Source organism: Podarcis liolepis (assembly GCF_965112155.1).
Source record: "Podarcis liolepis genome assembly, chromosome: 13".
Taxonomy (NCBI): Eukaryota; Metazoa; Chordata; class Lepidosauria; order Squamata; family Lacertidae; genus Podarcis; species Podarcis liolepis.
The window spans coordinates 30,024,146-30,045,235 of NC_139573.1; the positions used below are offsets into that span (position 1 = coordinate 30,024,146).

A 21,090-nucleotide genomic window follows, 5' to 3' on the forward strand; every position below is an offset into this window, starting at 1 on the left:
GACAAGGCAACAATGGCAGAGTGACAATTCCCAGAGCGACTTAACAACCAGTCCCTCTTCCCAGGGAACTCTGGGAATTGTAGCTCTGGGAAGGGAATACGGGTCTCCTAACAACCCTCCACATTCTTAACAACCTATAGCTTCCCAAATTTTTTAGGAGGAGCTGTGGTTGTTTAAAGCGGTATCATAATGCTTTTAAACGTATATGTGAATGTGGCTATAGTCCAATAATATCTGAAGGGGCCATGGGTTTCTGAGCCTCTGCCCTAATAGAATCCTGGCCACATTGCACTGTGATCAAGTGCCCTATTTCCATATGCCTCAAAGAAGTGATCTACATACAGAAGGGGTGTTTCGGGGTGTGGGGGAGCAAGAGTCCCTGTCCAGTTTGAACTTGAGGAAAAACCCTACCAGACCCTGAACATAAACAGGGCCTGAACATAAACAGGACCCTGAACAATATATATATATATATTTGAGATATGTTCCTGCTGTTGCTCCAGATTGTTCAGGAACTCTTTCTTTCCTTGCTTTTTGCCAGAGAAATCTGTGCTACAGCCCAATGAAGAGTGTGTTTTCACTACCCTGGGGATAAACAGCCATCTCTTTGCCTGCACTAAGGAGAGTTTCCCATCGCTGGTGAGTGAGTTCCTTTCTTCCGCTCTGCTCCTCCCTCGGCTGGCAGGGACTTTTTGTCATGCGGGCGCTGTGATACGTTTCTTGGTGTAAGCAGTAGTGTAGAGGTAAATTTTGATGTGCAGGAACTCTTCATGACAGCTGCTATAGCAGTATATTGTGTAATACCCAATTTATCAGGCTCAGCTGACAGTCATAGAGCATGTTAGGTATGCAGGTGGCTCTTTGGTCAAAACCACTGAGCCTCTTGGGCTTGCCAGTCAGAAGGTCGGTGGTTCGAATCCTCACGACGGGGTGAGCTCTGTTGCTCTGTCCCAGCTCCTGCCAACCTAGCAGTTTGAAAGCACATCAGTGCAAGTAGATAAATAGGTACCGCTTTGCGGGAAGGTGAACGGCATTTCCATGCACTCTGGTTTCTGTCACAGTGTTCCATTTAATGCCGGCTCCGTTGGCCTGAAAGTGAGATGAGCACCGCAACCCCATAGTCGCCTTTGACTGGACTTAACTGTCCAGGGGTCTTTTACCTTATGTTAGCTAGCAAAGGGTGGTGTATTGATAGTATGTTGGAATTTGGCCGAGGAGACCTGGGTTGACATCCCTGATCAGCCAGTTGGCATGACTACGTCCTATGCATAATTACCCTGAGAGTAAGCACCATTGAACTCAGGGCCGTGTACTTCTAATTGCATAGATTCGGCTTGTAGAACACATTGAGCTTTAATGAAAGGCCTTCAGCCAGCTGAAATGCAGCCTTTAGATTCTAATTAGCAGTGCAAACAACCCAGCAAAGAAGTGTTACCATTAAATTGCCAGTGTGAAGTAGGAACCCTATCAAGGAAAAGGGGGGAAAGTGTTCAATCTCTGCTTGATTATTTATCTGCACTTCCTCTGTCCTAAACCTTCACTAGTAAAACCAGAAAGCCCATGTTATCACCTCATTCACTTTCCAGAACAAGGAGGTCCCCTCAATCACCCTGGTGGGGTCTGGTAGATGACATCGTCTCTCTTGCACTGAAAAAGGTTCCCAGCCCCTGCCCCACTGTGAGCTTCTGTGCCTCTGTGGGATCAGGGAGCTGCAGTTGCCAGAAAGACTTTCCCCCTCTTGTGCTCTAAAAACACCCAGGTTTTCTTCTTGGTTCTGACACACACATTGGAATCTCTCTCCCTGCTCTCCACAAACTTGGCCTTTCCTCCAGGTCCCTCTCCCTGAGGAAATCCAGGTGTCGCCAGGTGACACGGAGATCCACCGGGTTGAAGCTGAGGACGTGGCGAATCACCTCACAGCCTTCCACTGGGAATTGTTCCGCTGTGTCCATGAGGTAACAAAAACAAATGTGCCCCCATAGCTGGTGAGCACGGAGGAAACTGGGTGAGGGAGTTGGATTGGAAGTCTGAAAATGTTCCAACTTAAGAAGGATGTGCATGGCCTTCAGAAGTGATTGGCAGCTAGGTTAGGTGCCAATATTACAGGCTGGATGCCCTAATTCAGGGGGTGAAGAGTTTGTTTCAGCGTGAGGACCACATTCCTTCATGGGCAACCTTTGAGCGGTGGGGATGGGCAGTCACATGACAATGGTGGGCAGGGCAATGGCCAAAATGGGTGGAGCAACAATTGTGAGCCTTACTTTGGTTCAGCAAAAGAGCCACGCACAAGGCAAAGGCACTTGAGGAAAGTGCAGAGCAGGGCTGGTGATGGGTGTGGCTTGGGGAAGAGTCCTAGGGGCTAGATAGAGAGGCCTTCAGCCCCTGGGTTCCCTATCTCTGCCCTAATAGGGTGGTGCCTTCACATTCAGAGCAGCCACAGATGAAGGATCAAACTGCATGGGATGTTAATCGCATGGTTTGCCCTCAAGTGCATGATTCAGGAGACAATTAGCATGTCAGAGAAAGGGATAGGTGTCTCCTTGGCAGCTAGCTTTCTTTGTGGAGGGAAATCCACCATTGCCCCATCCCAAGGAGCATTCAGTCATGGGAGCCCCTCTCCCCTCTGAAGTGGTACAGCCCAGAGACATGGTTTGATCATCTCAATGAGAACTAGGTCCTCAATTCTATTATTCTTATGTTCCCTCTGTGTAGTCTCTCCTCTGCCCCTTCTCCATCCTTGATCTATATAAAAAGGACTGAAGGATGAAGCCACTCCTTTTAACCGGATAGCTGGTGTTGTGGTTGTAAGGCAGGGACACTCAATGTGTCCCCCCGCCCAGTGGGGCTGAACTACAATTCCTGCGACCTTTGACTACTGGCAGTGCTGGCTGAAACTGATGCAAATTGTAGCCCAGTAATATATATATATATATTTTGGGGGGGTAACCACATTGGCTACGCCACTGTGTGGAGTGAGGCGTCCTTTCCCTTCACTACAGGCCAGGGGAGGGCTACAGGCACGCAGGCTATTAACTTCTGCTCTGGCATCCTTGTTTGTAGCTGGAATTCGTGGACTACGTGTTCCATGGGGAACGTGGTCGGCGGGAGACAGCCAACCTAGAGCTGCTGCTGCAGCGCTGCAGTGAAGTTCAGCACTGGGTGGCCACGGAGGTGCTCCTGTGCGAGTCGCTCGGAAAGCGGGCCCACCTGCTCAAGAAGTTCATCAAGGTGGCAGCTGTGTGAGTGCCGCATCTTAATCCTTTTCTGTCTGGGGCCAGGGTAGAGACATGCAAAGATCAAGCCTTTGGCGATTGTTTGAAGACTTTGCACAACCTGAACAGCTTCTCTGTCCAACAGAGTTCCTGCAGCTACTCCAATATCTGAGAAAACAGGGTTGCAATGGTTTTGGTGAAATTTGCTTTGTCGCCGCTTGGACATGTAAGTGGCTCTCCATGCACTGAGAGACACAATTTGAGAAGTCTCTTAAGTGGCCGCTACATAGCATGTATTAATTTGAATCCCCTCTCTGAGATTGTGTTCCTTACTTGCATGGGGTGCCAGTTTCAGTTCTGTCCAAAGTGGAGGCTGTTCTGATAGGGCAAAAGGGGCACTGTGTCATCAACCTCAGTCTGCTTTAAACCAGTCCCTGCCTTCCCTACCTTCTTCCTTAGAACCAGTCCAGTGTGTGACACTGCTTGGCCGCTTCTTCCTTAGTCCCAGTGTTGCCCTTGTAGAACTCAGCAGGGCGGAGGGTGGGGACAACGCCAGAATTAGTTGGCTCTGCCTGCCTACTGTCAGTCTGCCTACTGTCTTCCTCCTCACCAATCCCAATGGGTGCCACTGCCTGTGCAGTAATTTGGGCTAAATGTAGTTGGGTTTACCAGCTTAAATCTTTCCCCTAAGAATGGATGATCATGTTTTATTGAGCAAAAGTGCCCCACACACCAGTAGAGTAAGTTACCTTCCAAGTAGCCTTCAAATTCTGTTTGCCACCTCTTTTTCTTTCTGAGGCTCCTGTATCCTTAAGGGCTGCATGATAGGCAGAGAGCCATCACAGAGGGAATTTCCAAACACAGAGAGGCAACAGTGGGGGGAAATTCACTTGACGAATTCCTGCCTATTCCACTGCTGCTCAAAGCATTGGAGCCCTACCAAGAAAAAGGTGTCAAATCCTACTCAGAAGAATCGGAGCTATCTGAACCCACAATCATCTACCCACTGCTTCCAAGTCATCACCGTAGTTTTGTTAGTGGCAGCGGCATCGAATGACTGAGGTGGTTTTGGCAGCAGCAGTGAGTAAGCAAGCGGCCAACATTGAGAGCAGGTTGGAGTGCTCTGGGAATGCGGAGAGGCACTCCAATCTTCTCCAGTGTTTCCCAAGGGCTGCTGAAACACTGGAGAGGATCAGAGTGGTCCTTCCTGCTTTCAGGGTGTTCCCACCAGCCAGCCATGGTGGTGGCTTTTCTCAGCTTTGCTGCAGAACTTGCCACCCAACCCACCATGATTGCAGTAGTGGCGGCTTGCTCAGGGCCACTGTGTCTGTGTGGTGAGTGTGGATGTGTCTATATGGGGAGGATGTGTTATGCATGTACTTCATTTGTGGCGCATGTGTCTGTATGTGTGGTAGCCATGCCCACCACTTGGACATGGCCCTCAGAAAGTTAGGGAGCTGTCAGTGCAATCTTTGGGTTGAAAAGGTTAGCTACCCCTGCTTTGATTAGCACCTGGACGCAATAGCTTCCTTTGCCTCACTACTTCCTGCTTAGCACACTGGTGAATTGCCCCTTCATTTCCCCACAGTCAGTCCTGTTCCTCATGTGGGTGGTTTAATTCCTGAGTTTCTCTTATCTTTTGTAACAAAGCAAATGATGGCCATGAAAATATGACTGTAATTAACCTATTTATCAGCAGATATGCATAGGAACAGATTGATAAAGGGGAATTAATCAGTAATAGCTTGGCTGCACTCAAGAGAAAGCAAACTGGAAGCAGAAACTGCACAAAGGAAGCTTCTAATTAAAGCTGTAGGGTGTTTTTGCTGAACAGGATTTAACTTCTGAGTAAATGGTATAGAAATAGATTGATCTGGGGGTCTGGCTTTGTCCTGTTATATTAAGCAGCCTATTGAACCTCCATTTTTATTCTGTTTCCAGGCGATTGCAGAAAAGTAATGCCTCAGCATTACTCAAGTCCCTTGTCTGTCAAACTGCTTATAACTAGGGCTGGGCAAAATTTGTGTTTGGAATTGATAATGAAGCATAAAGTTCATTTGCATAGTTGTAATCTGAAACCTTTGAGGAAAATAAATCCATGGAGAAGGAAATGTTTTATTAAGATGTGCAATTGTTTGCAAAGAGGCTATAAGGAGCTTCCTTATTCTGAGTCAGACTACCAGAGTGCAGTGCCAGAATTCCGTGGGAGACAGGGCTGAACAAGAATTTCACTGGATGAAGATTGGGGTGGGGCTTCAGTGCCCTGCAAAATAGAGGGGAATTGCAGAATAAGTTGTGCAAATGTACTTAATTTATGTAATTTTTACATGTTGTAGAATTCAGAATTTTAATTTTTGTTTGTTTGCTCTGCACAAAGTGCACATGGCCCCAGCCATGCTAAAAGTGTACCGTACTTCCTCAGGGTAAAGGTAAAGGGACCCCTGACCATTAAGTCCAGTTGCAAACGACTCTGGGGTTGCAGCGCTCATCTCGCTTTAGTGGCCAAGGGAGCCGGCGTACAGCGTCCGGGTCATGTGGCCAGCATGACTCAGCCACTTCTGGCGAACCAGAGCAGCACACAGAAATGCCATTTACCTTCCCACCAGAGTGGTACCTATTTATCTACTTGCACTTTGATGTGCTTTCAAACTGCTAGGTTGGCAGGAGTTGGGACCGAACAACGGGAGCTCACCCCGTCGCAGGGATTCAAACCACCAACCTTCTGATCTGCAAGCCCTAGGCTCTGTGATTTAGATCACAGTGCCACCTGCATCCCAAAGTGCACCCGCACCTCCTCAGAGTGGTGCCTGTCAAAACAGAGATCTGAGCATGGTAGCATTTGGCGATTAATAAATAAATCAATCTCAAGACTCTTCTTCTAACTGTATTCCAGTGCAGGATGCTCTGTCCCAAGTGTTTTGAAAACACTTTGGCTGCACTAGCACAGAACACTAATCTATGGTTTGCTTCCCCATGACTTGTTCAACAAACCACAGATTTCACAGATAAGCTAACAAGCCATGCCTTGCTTCTCTAAAGCTTGGCTTGCTTCCCAGTTGCTTTTGCCTTGTGCCTTTGTAGTTTGGTGAGTGTATTGGGTGGGTGGGTGGAATAGCCAAACAAACCATAGTTAAGCATAGTTTGTTAGGGGTCAGGCATGCCAAACCATGGTAATGACATCATGGTTTGTAAGCCAACCACAAACCATGGCTTGTAGCCAGAAACACAAGCCATAGTTAGGCTGCTGGATTGACTTCAAACATTTGGACAAGCCATACTTCAGCTAAGCACACTGTGGCTTTTTGTTATGTATGAACCCTTATGGGTAGCCGTTTCCTAGTCACTCTTTCCCACCGAAAGGAAGGAAAGGAAGACGAAAGAGAGAGGGAGACTGAAAGAAGATGTTGGAGAAAGGGGGTGGGTTAAGAGTTTAGTATGGGGGAGAAAAGATGAGGCGGTGAAGCCAATGGTCTGCAGATGCAGGGAAGAGATAGTGCCTTTGCACAACAAAATTGCTGCTGCTTTCCCCTGCCTTCCCATCTTTGCTCTGGTCTTGTTGTGTTCAGCTGCTGCTGGGAATCCCTGTCTGCCTTTCCCCCGCATGTTCAGGCTGCCTCCTGCCTCCCTGGGCGCTAGTGGCTGGTGAAGTCACAACCTTGACACCATCACCCAGAGTGACTCTAACAGCCCACGACAGCTGTATTATAGCTTCGGCTTCCTTCTCAGCTTGCTTTCTGCATTGAGGAGTGGGGAAAGGAGGCCAGAAAGGCTGGAGGCTGGAGTGAGGAGCTGAGCAGAGCCATGTACTTGGAAGTGGGTTTGGTTAGGCTTTCTGGTCTTGAATACTATGAATCATAGGTGCTTGGATTGTAGAGAGGGCCTGTGGCCTCCTGGTTTTTATTTTTTTGCAGTGGCCCCCATTTGCTACAAGTGGTGGGAGCTATGGGTTGGGGCTTGTGGGTTTCCTTAAGGGGAACCACTCCGGCCCCTACATAATTCAGTTACTATTGATTTGCATTTGCTTTCTGTCCAGAGGATGCTAGGTGATGGATACTGAATGTAGGAGCAAAGTGGCTGCTGTTCTAGAGAGCTTACAATGGTTATCCCAGCAGAGGCTTTTGCAAGCTTGAGCTTTATCAGTGTCTGACTTCTTACCTGCCCCCTTTTCCCCCCTCCCCACAGATGTAAACAGAACCAGGACATGTTGACGTTCTATGCCGTGGTTATAGGGCTCAACAACGCACCTGTCAGCCGTTTGCGTCTCACCTGGGAGGTAAGAAGAACCAGGGAGCCTGATTTGTTCACATATGTATGTGGGGGTGGGGTGGGGGTGGCACGGCTATGTGTAATCCCGCCCAACCCCATCCAGATTCTGCAACTAAGCAGTTCCTCTTCTACAGTCAAAACCCCAAAATCTACACATTGGTTCGTTGGCTATTTAAAACAGCAGCAGCTGGTTTGGTGGGGCGGAGCTGTCCTCTTGACACGGCTGTCATTGTAGCTTACCTAGGCAGAGTTGGGGTGAGGCCGGGCCCTGGTAAGGTCAGGGCAGTACCTACTCTGTCCTGCCCCACCCCAGCGTCGTTTGCCCTCTCCCCACTGGCCGCTGCTGGGGCGGGGTGGTTGTAGCCTTATATCCTAAAAGTTCAGCCAAGAGTAGGCCCTTGTGGCAATGAACAAACGTAAAACACGTGTAATATAAAAAGCAGCTTAGAAACAATGCAGAAATGCTGGAAAACCAAAAGCACTTCTGCAGAACCAGGGAACTTGAGATGAACCAGCAAGAAAACCAAGGCTTCAGAGACTAATTGTGGATCTAATTGTGGAAGCAGCTATGCTCTTGTGTATACTTTAGAAAAAATAATTAAAAGTGAATAAATGCAACACTTTATGTTAACACCCAAAAGAAGAACAGATTCTCAGAAGCCAAGGTGGATCATAACAAGGCAACACTCACAGCTCTCAGTTTGGTATGTGTGGGTTTCGTTCAGTTTTCCAGAACCCCTTCTCTCTCTCTCTCTCTCTCTCTCTCTCTCTCTCTCTCTCTCTCTCTCTCACACACACACACACACACACACACACACACTTACTTTCTCTTTAATATCCACCCACACTCCTTCCTCCTCTCTGTATTTCCAGCCCTTTTGCAATTGCAGTCTTTCCTGTTTGCCAGGAGTTGTGGGTGCACGTACTTTTATGAAAGGGTTTCTCCCTCCTTTCCTTTCTTGTGCTCCTCCCTAAGAATTCACACATAATCTTTGCTATCAAACTGGGTCATCATCCCGGAGGAGGGAGATAAACAGGGAGCCATAAGGCTTCTGGAAGCAACAGGATCCTCCCCTGTGGGAAATGGTCCTGATCCCGGCTAAACATAGCTGGGCATTCAAGAAGCATTGCTGCCTCCAGCTGTGGAGGCAGGTCATAGCCTTCAAGGCTAGTAGCCATTGATAGTGTTATCTTCCATGAATTTGTCTAATCCTCTTTCAAAGCTATCCAAATTGGTGGCCACCGCTGCTTCTCTGAGTGAATTATATAACACAAAGTATTATATTGCCTCAAATGTGGACAAGCCCGTGGAAGTAAGATTCAGCGGCTGCTCCAATCAACTTCTGTGTATGGAATGGGGAAGGGACAATTTTCTCCTTCACCTCAGGCGGGAAAATGTGTTGAATTGGCCCCGTCACCATATTATATGCTTTCTAAGCTTGGGTGTCAAGTGAATATATTCTTGTTTGGCTAAGTCTTTAGCTGTTGCACCGCCAAAGCCAGCGCTTAAGATGGCTTGTGGGATAATATCTGTATTTACCGTACCACTTTGAGGGCGCAACCCCAGACAAATCTAAGAACATTTTAAGTCTCGTTGATTTCTGTCGGAGAGAGTTAGGCAACTGCTTTCTGATGAAAATCAGTGAGACTCAAAACAGCTTAAGCGTTCACTCGGAGGCTGATAGCTGTGACAAATGAATGTCACACGAGCTCCGTGTATAGGGGCAGAATGTTTCGGAATACTAGGTGATTCTGGAACGTCGTTTGCAGAGCTCCAAGAGGCATCAGGCTAGCAGGCTGCTGTTAGAAGCACAACACTGGACTCAGTGGGAGAGGATGGATTACCATATTTTAGCATAATAAGTTGAGGTATGAATGAGCTTATGGCTCAGGGCCGGCCCTGTCATTAGGCAGAATGAGCTGGCTGCATCTGGTGGCAACTGCTGGGGGTAGAGGGTAGGCAGGAGCAGTGAGGTGTGCCACACAGCCTGCCTTGCGCCCTGTAAAAGTGAGCCTTCTGCCCTGTGCTGGAGGACTCTGCCCCGTCACCAGTGTTGCAATATAATCCAGCTATCAGTCTGGTTGGCGTCTGCACACAGAACTGGGGCAGGATGCTATTTTCTCCCTCAGGCAAGTGCTTTTGCCTATACATGCATCCCCTTTTGCTCTCTTTCCTTTTACACGAGCCAGCAAACAAATCAATAATTTCCCCACTGATTTTAGCTTCCCGTTTTGCCCAAACTCTGTGAGCCACCCAGTGAACTTCCATTAACAGGTGAAACATAAATATTGCAAATAAACAAATAGCAGCAGCAGCAGCAGCAGCTTTGGAGTATCCTAAACCATGGCTTGAAGTAGACTTAATATCTTGGATTGTTCCAAAGCTGTTTTCAGGCTTCATTGAAATGTGAAACTGTAGTTAATGGAAGTTTGTGGTGTCTTTGCTCACTTGCAGGGAGGGGAGGGATGTGGAAAGGGGCTATATAGGCTAAAGACCCATTCATAAGGGCGCTGTCATATATTGGCATATTAAACCCAAGGTATCATCAAACGTCATCAAAACCATCCGATTCACAAAGGCGGTTCTTTGGTTTTTCTGGATTATGTTCATGTTTGCTTGTTGCTTACTTAATCGTATTTATGTATAAAAGCATTTCCGTACCTCAGTATCATAAAGTATTATCATTATATACAATGTTAAAACATATGGAACTATTCAAAACAATACAGATAATCATTAAAGTGACTGGCTAATAAGAAGAAAGAGAAGTTAGCTGCAAAGGTCTGTTGACATAAGAAAAGTCTACAAGAGATGCTTGGAAGTCAAAAGCGAGGGTGCCTGTCGCATCTCTGCTGGAAGTGTGTTCCATAACATGGGACCAGTGTCGCTAAATGCCTGGCTTCTGGCTGAGGTCTCTATAACATGGGGGACAGTGCCTCTACAGATGATTATGTTGCTTAAAAATGTATGTATGTATGTATGTATGTATGTATGTATGTATACCCTTGGATGGCTTTTTAAAGTGGAAGTACAGTATGGAAAATGTTAAAAGGTTTGGGGGAAAAATATTTCACAATAGTTCAAAACATGTTTTGGTGCTGGGGAGTCTTGGGTTTCCTTTCTCCTAAACTGAGACTGCCACACCCTTGAGGGCTGAGGGCAGTGCCTTGTGTCGGGCAAGTCGCTGCACATTGCATGTGCACATTGCATGTGCACTCCCAGACATGCTGCCCATCAGGGTTAGTTCAGCACCAACACCTAGGCTGACTCATTGCATGAGACAAATCATGTTTGGCACATTTCCCCGGGTTGGTTCATCCACTCCCCAAAATATGCAACGAGGTTACCGTGAGACAAACGGGAGACGGGTCTTCCATAAGAACCTAAGATGAGCCTTGCAGGATCAGACCAAAAGCCTATCTGGTCCTGCATCCTGCTTTCACAGTGGCCAGTGACGTGCAAATTAGCCCTCTGCTGCTAGTGTGCCTTGACTAATACTGAAGGCAGTATATAGCCACAATGACTACAGTGGGCATTGATAAGCCGTACCCTCTGTGTAAATCCATCACATACATGTCTGACTGCTCTTAATACCAGGTCTATTCATATAGCCTTGGAGGTATGCATTATAACTGTGCACCATTGAGGCCACAGACTTGTTATTTACCCCAAATCCAGATCCATGGAATGCAGGTTTTCCAGTCCCATTCTGGAACTGGCATTTTGGACATGAGCCCAGACCCAGAGTTGAAGCCCGCGCTGCAGCTAGCCCAGCTCAGGACCTTCATACGGCCTGCCGCGATGTTGCGCTCCCCTGTTAGCTCATTGGAGGAAAAGATAGTATTATCAATGTGATAAATAAATAAGACCTATCGAGTCACTGTTTTGAACTGAGTTTTTTTCATTTGCTTTTTTCCAGAAGCTTCCAGGGAAATTTAAAAACCTGTTCCGGAAATTTGAGAACCTAACGGTGAGCCCTTTTGCACTTCCTCTGTTTAGAGCTAGAGTAGAGGCCCGCACTCTATTCTCTGCTTTAACTATCTTCTGTCTAGCCTTAAGCAAACCCTTATCACTCCTCTTATGGTGCCTCCTGACTGTCACTGTTTTGAGTCATGCGTGGACCAGAACTTTAGGTTTGTGCAGTTGAAGTGGATTAAAGTTCGCTGTTCCAAAAGCCCCACAAATCCAATTTTAAAAAAATAACAACAGACTTTTGCTGTTAGGAAAGTGATGCAGAAATGCATTGAAAAGTGTGAGATGAACCAATAATTTGAGGGAGACCTATAAATATCCCACAACCAATTGAGCATGGATGCAGGATGAATGATCACTGTCATGTAACTTAGGGTTTCCATATTTCAAAAAGTGAAAATCCAGACACAAAAGTTGTGCCAAATTGAAATTTTGGGCTATTTTTATGGAAATTCACCAAAATATACACTTCCGACATGGGTTGCCACATGTCCAGATTTTCCCAGACACTGTTTCTGATGGCTGAATCCCAGCTATGTCCAGGAAATTCCAGACGGAGGGCAACCCTATTTAACTACCCTATAAACAAATCAGAAAGAATGTTGAATCAAGATTAGACATAGTCTAACCACCTTGTAAGCTTTGTGCAAGCAAATGCTAAATAAAGATGCCTAATTTAAATAATATTTAAATTTCAGGGTTGTGATAACGATCACTGAGCTATCTCTAGCATTTTTGATCCAGTTAGGAAATATACTATGTAAATACAAAGTTGTATAGCTATTCCATCCCCAACAATCAGGATATGGCATGGGTCTTTTGCCCTTCGATGATCTCAGATCTGTAGTGTGAAATACCCCTACTGCTGTCCTCTAGCAGAATATAACTTTTTTACTTCCTTAATGCAACAGTTTCCAGACTGTGCCGCAGAGAACCCTGGGGCTCTTTGGAAGCTCATTGGAACTCCTTATGGAGAAGTTTGGGGACAGTAGAGAGATTCCCTGAAAGATAGGCCCACTACTTCTGATCTCCTGCACAACATGCAGCTGTGGAAGATTTGTAGGTTTTGTTCTAGGTTACACTCTCAGTACAGATGCAACAAGAGCAGGGAACCTGTGGCTCTTCAGATGTTGTTGAACTAAAACTCCCATCAGCTTCAGCCATCATGGCCAGTGGAGAGTTGCCTAGTGTGAGTCCAGCTTCCTCATCTCTGAGGTAGGGCAGTGAGTGAAGCCCAAGAGGCCTAGCGCAACTGAAGTGAGTGTCCCCCAAACATGACCTTGCATGCTCTGCAACCATGTATTGGCTCCACATCATGCAAGTTAGTGGGAAAGGAATTCTCTGCTGGTAGGGAGATTGGAAATCACTACCTTGATAAATGAATTAGTCAAGGAGATGGGTTTTCATCGTCAGGAGGTCACAGATAAAAGAAAGATGGTGACCATTCCCTTCTCTTTCCCCCCTCAGTTTCCTTTTCTCACCTTCCTTTTTTTTTAAAGCCCTTTGTTTCTAGTCCAGACTTTCTTCATATTTTAAAAATAATATTTTAAGAAGTCCCATCTCCAGATGCACCTGCGTGCTCAGCTATCTGCACTTAACAGTGTTAACTTTTTGGTATTATGGCCCCAGCTGTACTTTGGCAGCAGTTGTTTTTCTGCATCTTCCTCCAGCCGAGAAACAACAGCGTCTTTTTCTCTCTCTTTTGCCTTGCAGGACCCCTGCAGGAATCATAAAAGCTACAGAGAAGTCCTCTCGAGAATGAAGCCCCCCATTATCCCCTTCGTGCCCCTCATCCTAAAAGGTGAGTCACACCTGCTGGAGCGGGGATTGCTGTTTTTGAACTGGGGTGTGTAGAAAGCTTTGTCTTGGCTATCCTGGTTGGGGCTTAATTTGAACTAGGGGCACCTGAAAAAATAACGTACCTCTGTAGGAAAAGCTCGCTTGCAGTGTCCTGTCACACTGAAGTGTGACCAAGAAAGAGAACCCTGAACCAGAAAGGGCGGGGCTATGCAAAATAGGGCCAGGCTCGATTCCCAATGAAAGGGGTGACCATGTCTGACTCACATTGCAGAGGTGACTGTGAGTACATGCTGTCTTTCCTCCCTATACATGAATGTTTTCTGTTCACTCCTATGGGAAAGATAGACTTGGGGTCTGTGTTTTGATGTTTTTAACCAGCCATCACTGGATGGGATCGTGAGTGTGTGCAAGTGCACACACAGTGTGTTTCAAACACTTCACCTCCCCTGTCACCTGAGTCCTTGCAGTTTATAAGCCCTCCCTACACTGTATACAGCCGCTGTCATCGTAAGAGCATGTGCAGAGTTCCCCTTTCTCTCATCATTTAATTGCCACAAACCATCCTGGGCGCCTGGGCTTGGAGGGAAGCATTTCCAGGCCATAGTTACAACCAGGCACCTTTAAAAAAAATAGAATTTAACTGTTGCCAGGCTACCACTCCTCCTCTCTCCTCTCATAAACTTTTCCTCTTCTTTTTTCCCCTTCTAACACTCAGATCTGACATTTTTGCATGAGGCTAGCAAAACCTTGGTGGACGGACTAGTCAATGTAGAGAAGCTGGTAAGAACATCCCTCCCTTCCAAGTCTTTTGCCCCTGCATGTTCTTCTGTCTTCAGTGCCGAGCACAATTACTTAAACTCCACAATGGGAATAATAACCAGAGAACTGGGAGGAATCCAAAAGCTATCTATTCCAACCTGTTGCATGAGACAAATCTGTACCCCAAAGTGGGAGGCTGTGAAGTTAAATAAAAGCAGTTATCCGTGTGATAAAGGATCGGGCAGTTTTTAAAAGCACTGCAACGATTGCAAAAAATTTGGGCGGAAATAAGCAGGAACAGGGCTGACCACCTGTTGCAGAAATGAGACGTTCATCCACAGAGACACTCCTGAGGGCAGCTGCAGATGTTTATTTTCAGATATGGGGGGGATACAGAAACTGAAGGCAATCGAAGATAGGAGGTGCTGTAAAGAATTGTCTGTCTGTCTTCCAGAGACCCTTTCATCTCCCTGGTGATAGTGTCGAATAATACTGCCAATAATACTGCCTGGGCCTCAGGCTCAGGGGTCAGATTTGAGCCCCCACCTAGCCTTTTTTACCTTACCTCTGGGGTTTTCCCTTAGCCTCCCTTCTCTCCCCCAAGGCCACACCCCTCCCTTTTCCTGCCTCATGTCCTCCTGATATGAGTCCTTGAGCTGTGATAATGTTGTTGGCTTGGCAAGACGAAGGTGTGTGTGTGTCTGCGTAGAAACCAGAAACCTCTGGCTTTTGCACAGCTGGAATGTTGCCGACTCTACAAAGCTAAGAGTTCCGTCTGTGGCTCCACCCCCTTTAGCCCTGGAGCCCCACCCACCATGACTGGCATGGTTGCCCATGGAGGAATGTGGCCTTTAGACTGGAAAGCTTTCCCCACCCTTGTTTTAATGGTAGCAGGGAGAGATGGCCTCTCCGTAGCAGAACACCTTGCCTTGCATACAGAGAGAGGTTCCAGGTTCAATACCCAGCAAATTCAGGAAGGGCTGGGAGATAACCCCACCTGAGATTCTGAAGGGCCGCTGGCAGTCAGTGCAGATGGACCAATATAAGTCATCTTCCTAGGTTCTAGTAAGTTGCATTTATATGCTACCTCCTTTAGTTCTGAGTTGGTGCCAGATTTCCTGCTGGGCTCTGGCGTATGTGTTTGGCTCCGCTTTTGCCACGCTTATAGTGCAGAGGCGCCCCTCTGTGTGACGGCATTGGAGAAGCAATGCAGAGCTGCTTGTGAAATGGAGCAATTTGCAGGCAGCCCAGGATGAATGCACCCCTCATGCACTGTGCTTGCACCAATGACATGTTGCAGAAATTTTAAAAAGAAACCCCAAATCAATCTGGAGGAGACTTTTGTGTTTTAGCTGTGTGTCCGGAGGCCTTCCTCTCCCTCCCCATCCTTCAGGGGAAACTGATGTGATTTGTAGGAGACTGTGGCCCTCCTCCTCCTCCTCCTGTTGCCCCTTTTGCCCATTCGCCTCCCCTTTCCTTCTCAAACTGCTCACCCAGAGTGGCTTTAGAGAGAGGCAGCAAAGGATCTTTGGCATGAATTTTGTCCCTGCTGCATATCTGGGGAAGAGGAGAGATGGTCTGGCAGGCTTGAGCATTGAGCTCTGCTCAGCAAATGCAGCATGACCTTGCAAGGATCTACAAGCGCTCAGGTGGTCTCTCTCACCCCACCCCCACTGCCATCTCCCTCCCGCTGCGGTGGTGGTTGTGGGGATTAACTAGCGGTTGGTTGGTCCTCTGTATGGTTTCTAGCCCAGTGGGACAGTCGGGTTGCCATGGCGATGGCTTCACAGAAGCTCCTCCAGCTCTCCTTGTCAAGAGACGAGTGTGTGTCTGTGTGTGTGTGTGCGCATATGTGAGATCAATGCTGGAGTTGGCCCAGATTTTCCTGGCCTCTAGGGAGGAGGGGATGGTGGGGGGGGAAGAGGGATGAAGCTACGTCACTGTCAGCTGAGCTCTAATTTCCTTCCCAACCCCACACTGTGCAGAACACAGAATTATTCCTGCGCTGAACATTCATATCCTCCAATTATAAAAAAGTCGTATAATTATTAATGTATTCCAAACAAGGGTATTTCTACAAAAGTGCTTATTTTACAAAATGTGACGATTTGTCTACTTCTTCTTTGAACCTGGTTTTTTGTGTGTGTGTGTGTGTGTTTTTAAATAGGAGGGGTTTCTCTGGTAGGGGGAAGAAACTGGATAGTGAATAGCAGCAAGGAATTATTTAGGAAGAAAGAGCAGAGAGGCTATGTGGGAGGATAAGGGATTAAAAAAAAGAAATAAGGGAGTCATGCAAGGCAATGGCTCTCCGTCCTTAGAGTGCTAGAGGCGCTTTGCTGATAGCTTGAGCAATGAGAACTAGAAACCTGATGTGTAAATCATAAAATTGTAGGTCCTCGGTAGTTCAAAATATGTGTTGGAGAGCTTCCAGGAATTCTTTTTGCTGGGGAATCGTTAAGAACATAATTACAATTACTTTGGCTGTGGCACCCCAGTAATTCCCCTAAGCACAGCATTCTGCCTTCAAACAACTAACTGAGCCAAACTTGTGCCTTTAGACTGTTAACAGACCATACCTACTCCCAGTTAATCCGCAGCATTTGATAGCCAGAAGTGGGGCTTTATTTAAATCTGGGTTTCACTGGAGTTTAGTTGGGAACCTGATTTTCTGTACCAACGCTCAACCTGTAAAATATGTGATGCAGAAATATAGAAGGCTGACTTTGTGTGTATGCAAACACCTTATGCTCTTTTCAGTACTGGAGGGATCACAGCCAAACCTACCCTCCTCAGTATATCTTAGCAGCTGAAACATGGAAGCATGGCCAGTTAATCCCAGCAATATATATGCGTGTGCACTGAGGAAGGCATCTCTCAGGAGAAAAACAATATTTTACCAGCCATAAATAGTCATATTTGTTGCAGGGGAAATGCAGTCCTCATTTCCCTCTCCTAACTTCTCTTACAGTTGTAATAAGTAGATATGCATCATTAATGATACTTTCCAGCAGTTTTCCTGGAGCAGACATTAGGCTGGCAGGCCTGTAACTTCCCAGATTCCTGCTCAATGTGTTTTTCAAAAGGATTGGCCAGTTTTCCAGTCCCTGTGTAGCGAGGCTGATCTTTGGGACGAGTTACATATTTCTATAAGGAGATCAGCTATGACAACATTAGCTGTCCTCCGTGAATAATGCTCTCAGCTACCGGGAGCAGAAACTTGCTGGTTGCAAAGTTCTACACAAAGCAGCCATTCGTACAGGTCAGAAGCAACGCACAACAGCACTATCTTTTTACAGCAAGCCAGGTGCTGACTCTCACCTGGCAGGAGAAGCAGCAGAGGGAGAAGAGGCCGGGATCAGGTGGGGTTTAGATGATGCCTGTTTACATAGGCATTTTTTTGATCTCTTTACCTAAGCCTCCTGCTTTAATTAATGTGTTGTTTTAATGGGATTGTTTTATTGTGTGTTTTAATTATGCACGTCTAACTGGTTTTTGTACTTCGTAAATAGCTTAGAAGCCCATTTTGGCATTAATTGGTTTTCTTTATTTGGTGGTGAGGCATCTCCACGCCCGCCTCCCTCAAGAACTCTGAGGTCACCATCCAATTCTCTTCTGCACATTGTAGAGATTGCTTGGGGTAGGTGAGTGAGTCAGTCTTTCAGCGAAGCTTGTCCACTGATCTCCCCATTGAGGAACCCCTTGACCAGCTTCTGAGGACCCCGTTGCAAGAGAGGTTTTTAAAAAACCACAAATCACTGCTTTAACCACTGGGTGTTGTAGAAAATAACGGCAACTAAGTGAATCGGCTTCAGAATTCAAAAGTAAAATGTGGTTCACGCCCCCCCCCCATTTACCGTATTTTTCGCTCTATAGGACACACTTTTTCCCCTTCAAAAATGAAGGGGAAATGTGTGTGCGTCCTATGGAGCGAAGACGCCATAGCCCGGCGACCCTCTCCCGGCTGGAGAGGTAACGCGGGGCTATGGCAGGAGCCTCTATAGCCGTGTGTCACCTCTCCAGCCGGGAGCGCGTGCACGGGGCTAAAGCAGCCCCCCGCGACCCTCTCCTGGCTGGAGAGGTGACGCGCGCCTATGGCAGGAGCCTCCATAGGCGCGCGTCACCTCTCCAGCCAGGAGCGCGTGCACGGGGCTAAAGCAGCCCCCCGCGACCCTCTCCTGGCTGGAGAGGTGACGCGCGCCTATGGCAGGAGCCTCCATAGGCGCGCGTCACCTCTCCAGCTGGGAGAGCCCGCGCAGGGCGAAAGAAGCCCCCCCGCGACCCTCTCCCAGGTGACGCACGCCTATGGCAGGAGCCTCCATAGCCGAGCGTCACCTCTCCAGCCGGGAGAGCGAGCACGGGGCTAAAGCAGCCCCCCCCCCGACCCTCTCCCGGCTGGAGAGGTGATGCACGCCTATGGCAGGAGCCTCCATAGGCACGCGTCACCTCTCCAGCCGGTAGAGCGCGCGCGGGGCTAAAGAAGCCATAGCCCCGCGACTCTCTCCCAGCTGGAGAAGTGATGTGTGACTATGGCAGCAGCCTCTCTGCTGCGCCTTTCCGCTGCTCTCTGACCTGCTTTTTGGGGCTGGTGGTGGGCTTCCCCCCGCCAGCCCCAAAGAGCAGGTCGAAAGGAACCTGAAGCCTGGAGAGCGAGAGGGGTCGGTGCGCACCGACCCCTCTCACTCTCCAGGCTTCCAAGGTTGCCGCCTGAACGCACCTTAAAGGGCACCTTGTTTTAGAGCGGGAAAACAAGAGGGGGAAAATTCTCCCACTCTCTGCGCAGTGCCTCCTGCCGCTTCACTGAAGGGGCGCTGGGCAGAGAGCGGAAGAATTTTTTTCCCTTGTTCTCCCCCCTCTAAAACAAGGTGCGTCCTATTGTCCGGTGCGTCCTATGGTGCGAAAAATATGGTAAAATGTTTTTGGTTTTCTTCACACACACTGGAGTGGGGTGGGGAACCTGTGGCCCTGCAGATGTTGTTGAACTACAACTCCCATCAGCCCCAGGTAGCATGGCCAGTAGTCATGGGTGTTGTAGTCTGGAAACACCTGGAGGGCTACATCTTCTGTACCCCTGAAGTGGTGCAATGAGTGAGGCCTAAGAGAGTGTCTTGGTTTTTCTCACCTTCCCCCACCTTTTAAAAGGTTTGAAAGGTTTCTCCCCGTCTTCCCCCACTCTTAACAACAAGTTAGGAGTGTCTTCTTTTTTTAAAAAAGTGTAAAAGTCAGACTTATTAAATTTACTCCTTGGAATCTGGTGGCAAAGGGAGCAATATGTCCAGCAGGCACAATTTCAAATAGCTGGATGGAAAATAATATCGGCATAAAAGCTTTGCCAGTGGAGAGTGTTTTTCCTAACCATTTAAATGGGGTGGTGTTAGGCTCCCTCTACTGGTACAGAACTATAAAGGCATTTTATTTAGTCTGCTGAAAAGCCTTCGTCTCTCAAGGCCCTTATGCATGTAACAATAACTGTGCAGATATCCAAGTTTTCTGGTCAGCAACTAATTTTACAACAGCTGTGCTTTGAGGAAAGCATAGTCCATCCTCAAAAGTAGACTGCCAACAGGTTCTTTTTTCCAGAACCACCTCTTTCTCCTCTCTTTGATTCTGGGTTGGCAGCAGTTCTGCTGCTACTATTCAGGGGGGCAGATCTGCTCTTCGGGCCTCTAATTGCTGACCTCTAGCACAGTATAATTTTGAGGCAGTTAACGATATTAATAATAAAGTGTGATTTATTTCATTCACTGAAATCCCTGTCCTATTCACACTGGAAACTACAGGCCAATTAATGCAAACGAATAATTGAAATTATATATCCTTCAGTATATTTTTAAAAAGCAATTTCCTTATTATATTAACTCTCCCCTGCTGAGAGTTAATCCTGTGTACTCCATGAATATTATGTTTTACATTTCATCCAGGAAAGCGAAACTCTGTGACCTGTATAAATTCTGCAAATCAGAGCAAAAGATGTGCATTTTCTTAATTTGTAGAATCTAGTCAGCTTTCCCACCTTTATTATTCTGCATAACTCTGGTTTTGCTAGCCATGCAAAGTGGCCCAGAGCTATCTATTCCCCTAAATCCCAACTTTCGTCAAGTAGAAGTTTTAATCAGCCTCCTCAGCAGGCTCTTCTTACATTTTTATAACGGACCATTCGGACACATCCATTTTTGTCACCTGTCCAACTCACATACTAGGTGTTTCTGTGGCTGTGAAATCTAGCATTTTCTCTGTGGTGTTACTGAACCGTTGGTAAATATTGATGGAAGATGTAAAGCAGTGCCAGATCATTTGTTCATTTATGACATTTATGTTTAGCTCAAGGTGGTGTGGGAACATGGTTCTTCCCCTTCAATCCTCACAACCACCCTGCGAGGTAGGTTAGTAGATTAGGCTGAGATAAAATGACTGGCCCAAGGTCACCCAGTGAACAGGGAACTGAACTCTGGTCTCCCAGCTCCTAGTCCAACGCTCTAGCCACTGCACAACACTGCTGCTCTCTGTTTTAGATCTTAGCTACAGTAACACCAAGGTTCTTGCAGAATGGGATTCCCAGCTGCAGATTTGAAGGTCTGGTGCCCTGGGACAATGAAGCATCTCTTTCTCCTCCTCTTTTATGCAGCACTCAGTAGCAGAGAAAGTTCGGACAATCAGGAAGTGCCGGAGCCGGCCCCTCTGTGAGTATCCATGCCCCCACCAAGGATGCAAAGGGAAGCCAATGCAATTACTTCATTGCTACTCTTTTTTGACAGGTGCTCAGTACCAGCAGCATGCTAAGTGCTGCAGAGCGGTGCTTGCCTGCCTTTTTGGTATGGGAACCCACAAGTCCAAATTCACTTGGTATGGTGACCCATTGTTTTATTGTCACATGAACAGGTCTCCAGCAGCTGTCAGTTTTCTGCATCATAACTGCGAGTTTGCCTGTTTCATAACCCTTACTTGAGGCATCTAAGCAAAAAAATTAATCAATGTGGAAACTGTTGAAATATGTGCAGTACTTAAAAAGTTATTCTCAGTTATGTTTATGGGAATAAGAACACCAGCCATCAGATTGCAGGATCATGCTTTGTAAGCTATAAA

At 47.1% G+C, this 21,090-nt stretch overlaps 1 protein-coding gene across 1 annotated transcript in view; it reads left to right on the forward strand.

Moving 5' to 3' along the window:
* Window positions 1-21,090, forward strand: part of RAPGEFL1 (Rap guanine nucleotide exchange factor like 1) — a 52,621-nt gene that overhangs the window by 25,868 nt on the left and 5,663 nt on the right. The window contains exons 7-14 of the mRNA XM_083469808.1: window positions 542-639; window positions 1,833-1,955; window positions 3,061-3,239; window positions 7,395-7,485; window positions 11,399-11,449; window positions 13,165-13,252; window positions 13,967-14,031; window positions 20,633-20,687. Coding sequence (XP_083325934.1) covers window positions 542-639; window positions 1,833-1,955; window positions 3,061-3,239; window positions 7,395-7,485; window positions 11,399-11,449; window positions 13,165-13,252; window positions 13,967-14,031; window positions 20,633-20,687 — 750 coding nt within the window. The remainder of the gene's footprint in view (window positions 1-541; window positions 640-1,832; window positions 1,956-3,060; window positions 3,240-7,394; window positions 7,486-11,398; window positions 11,450-13,164; window positions 13,253-13,966; window positions 14,032-20,632; window positions 20,688-21,090) is intronic.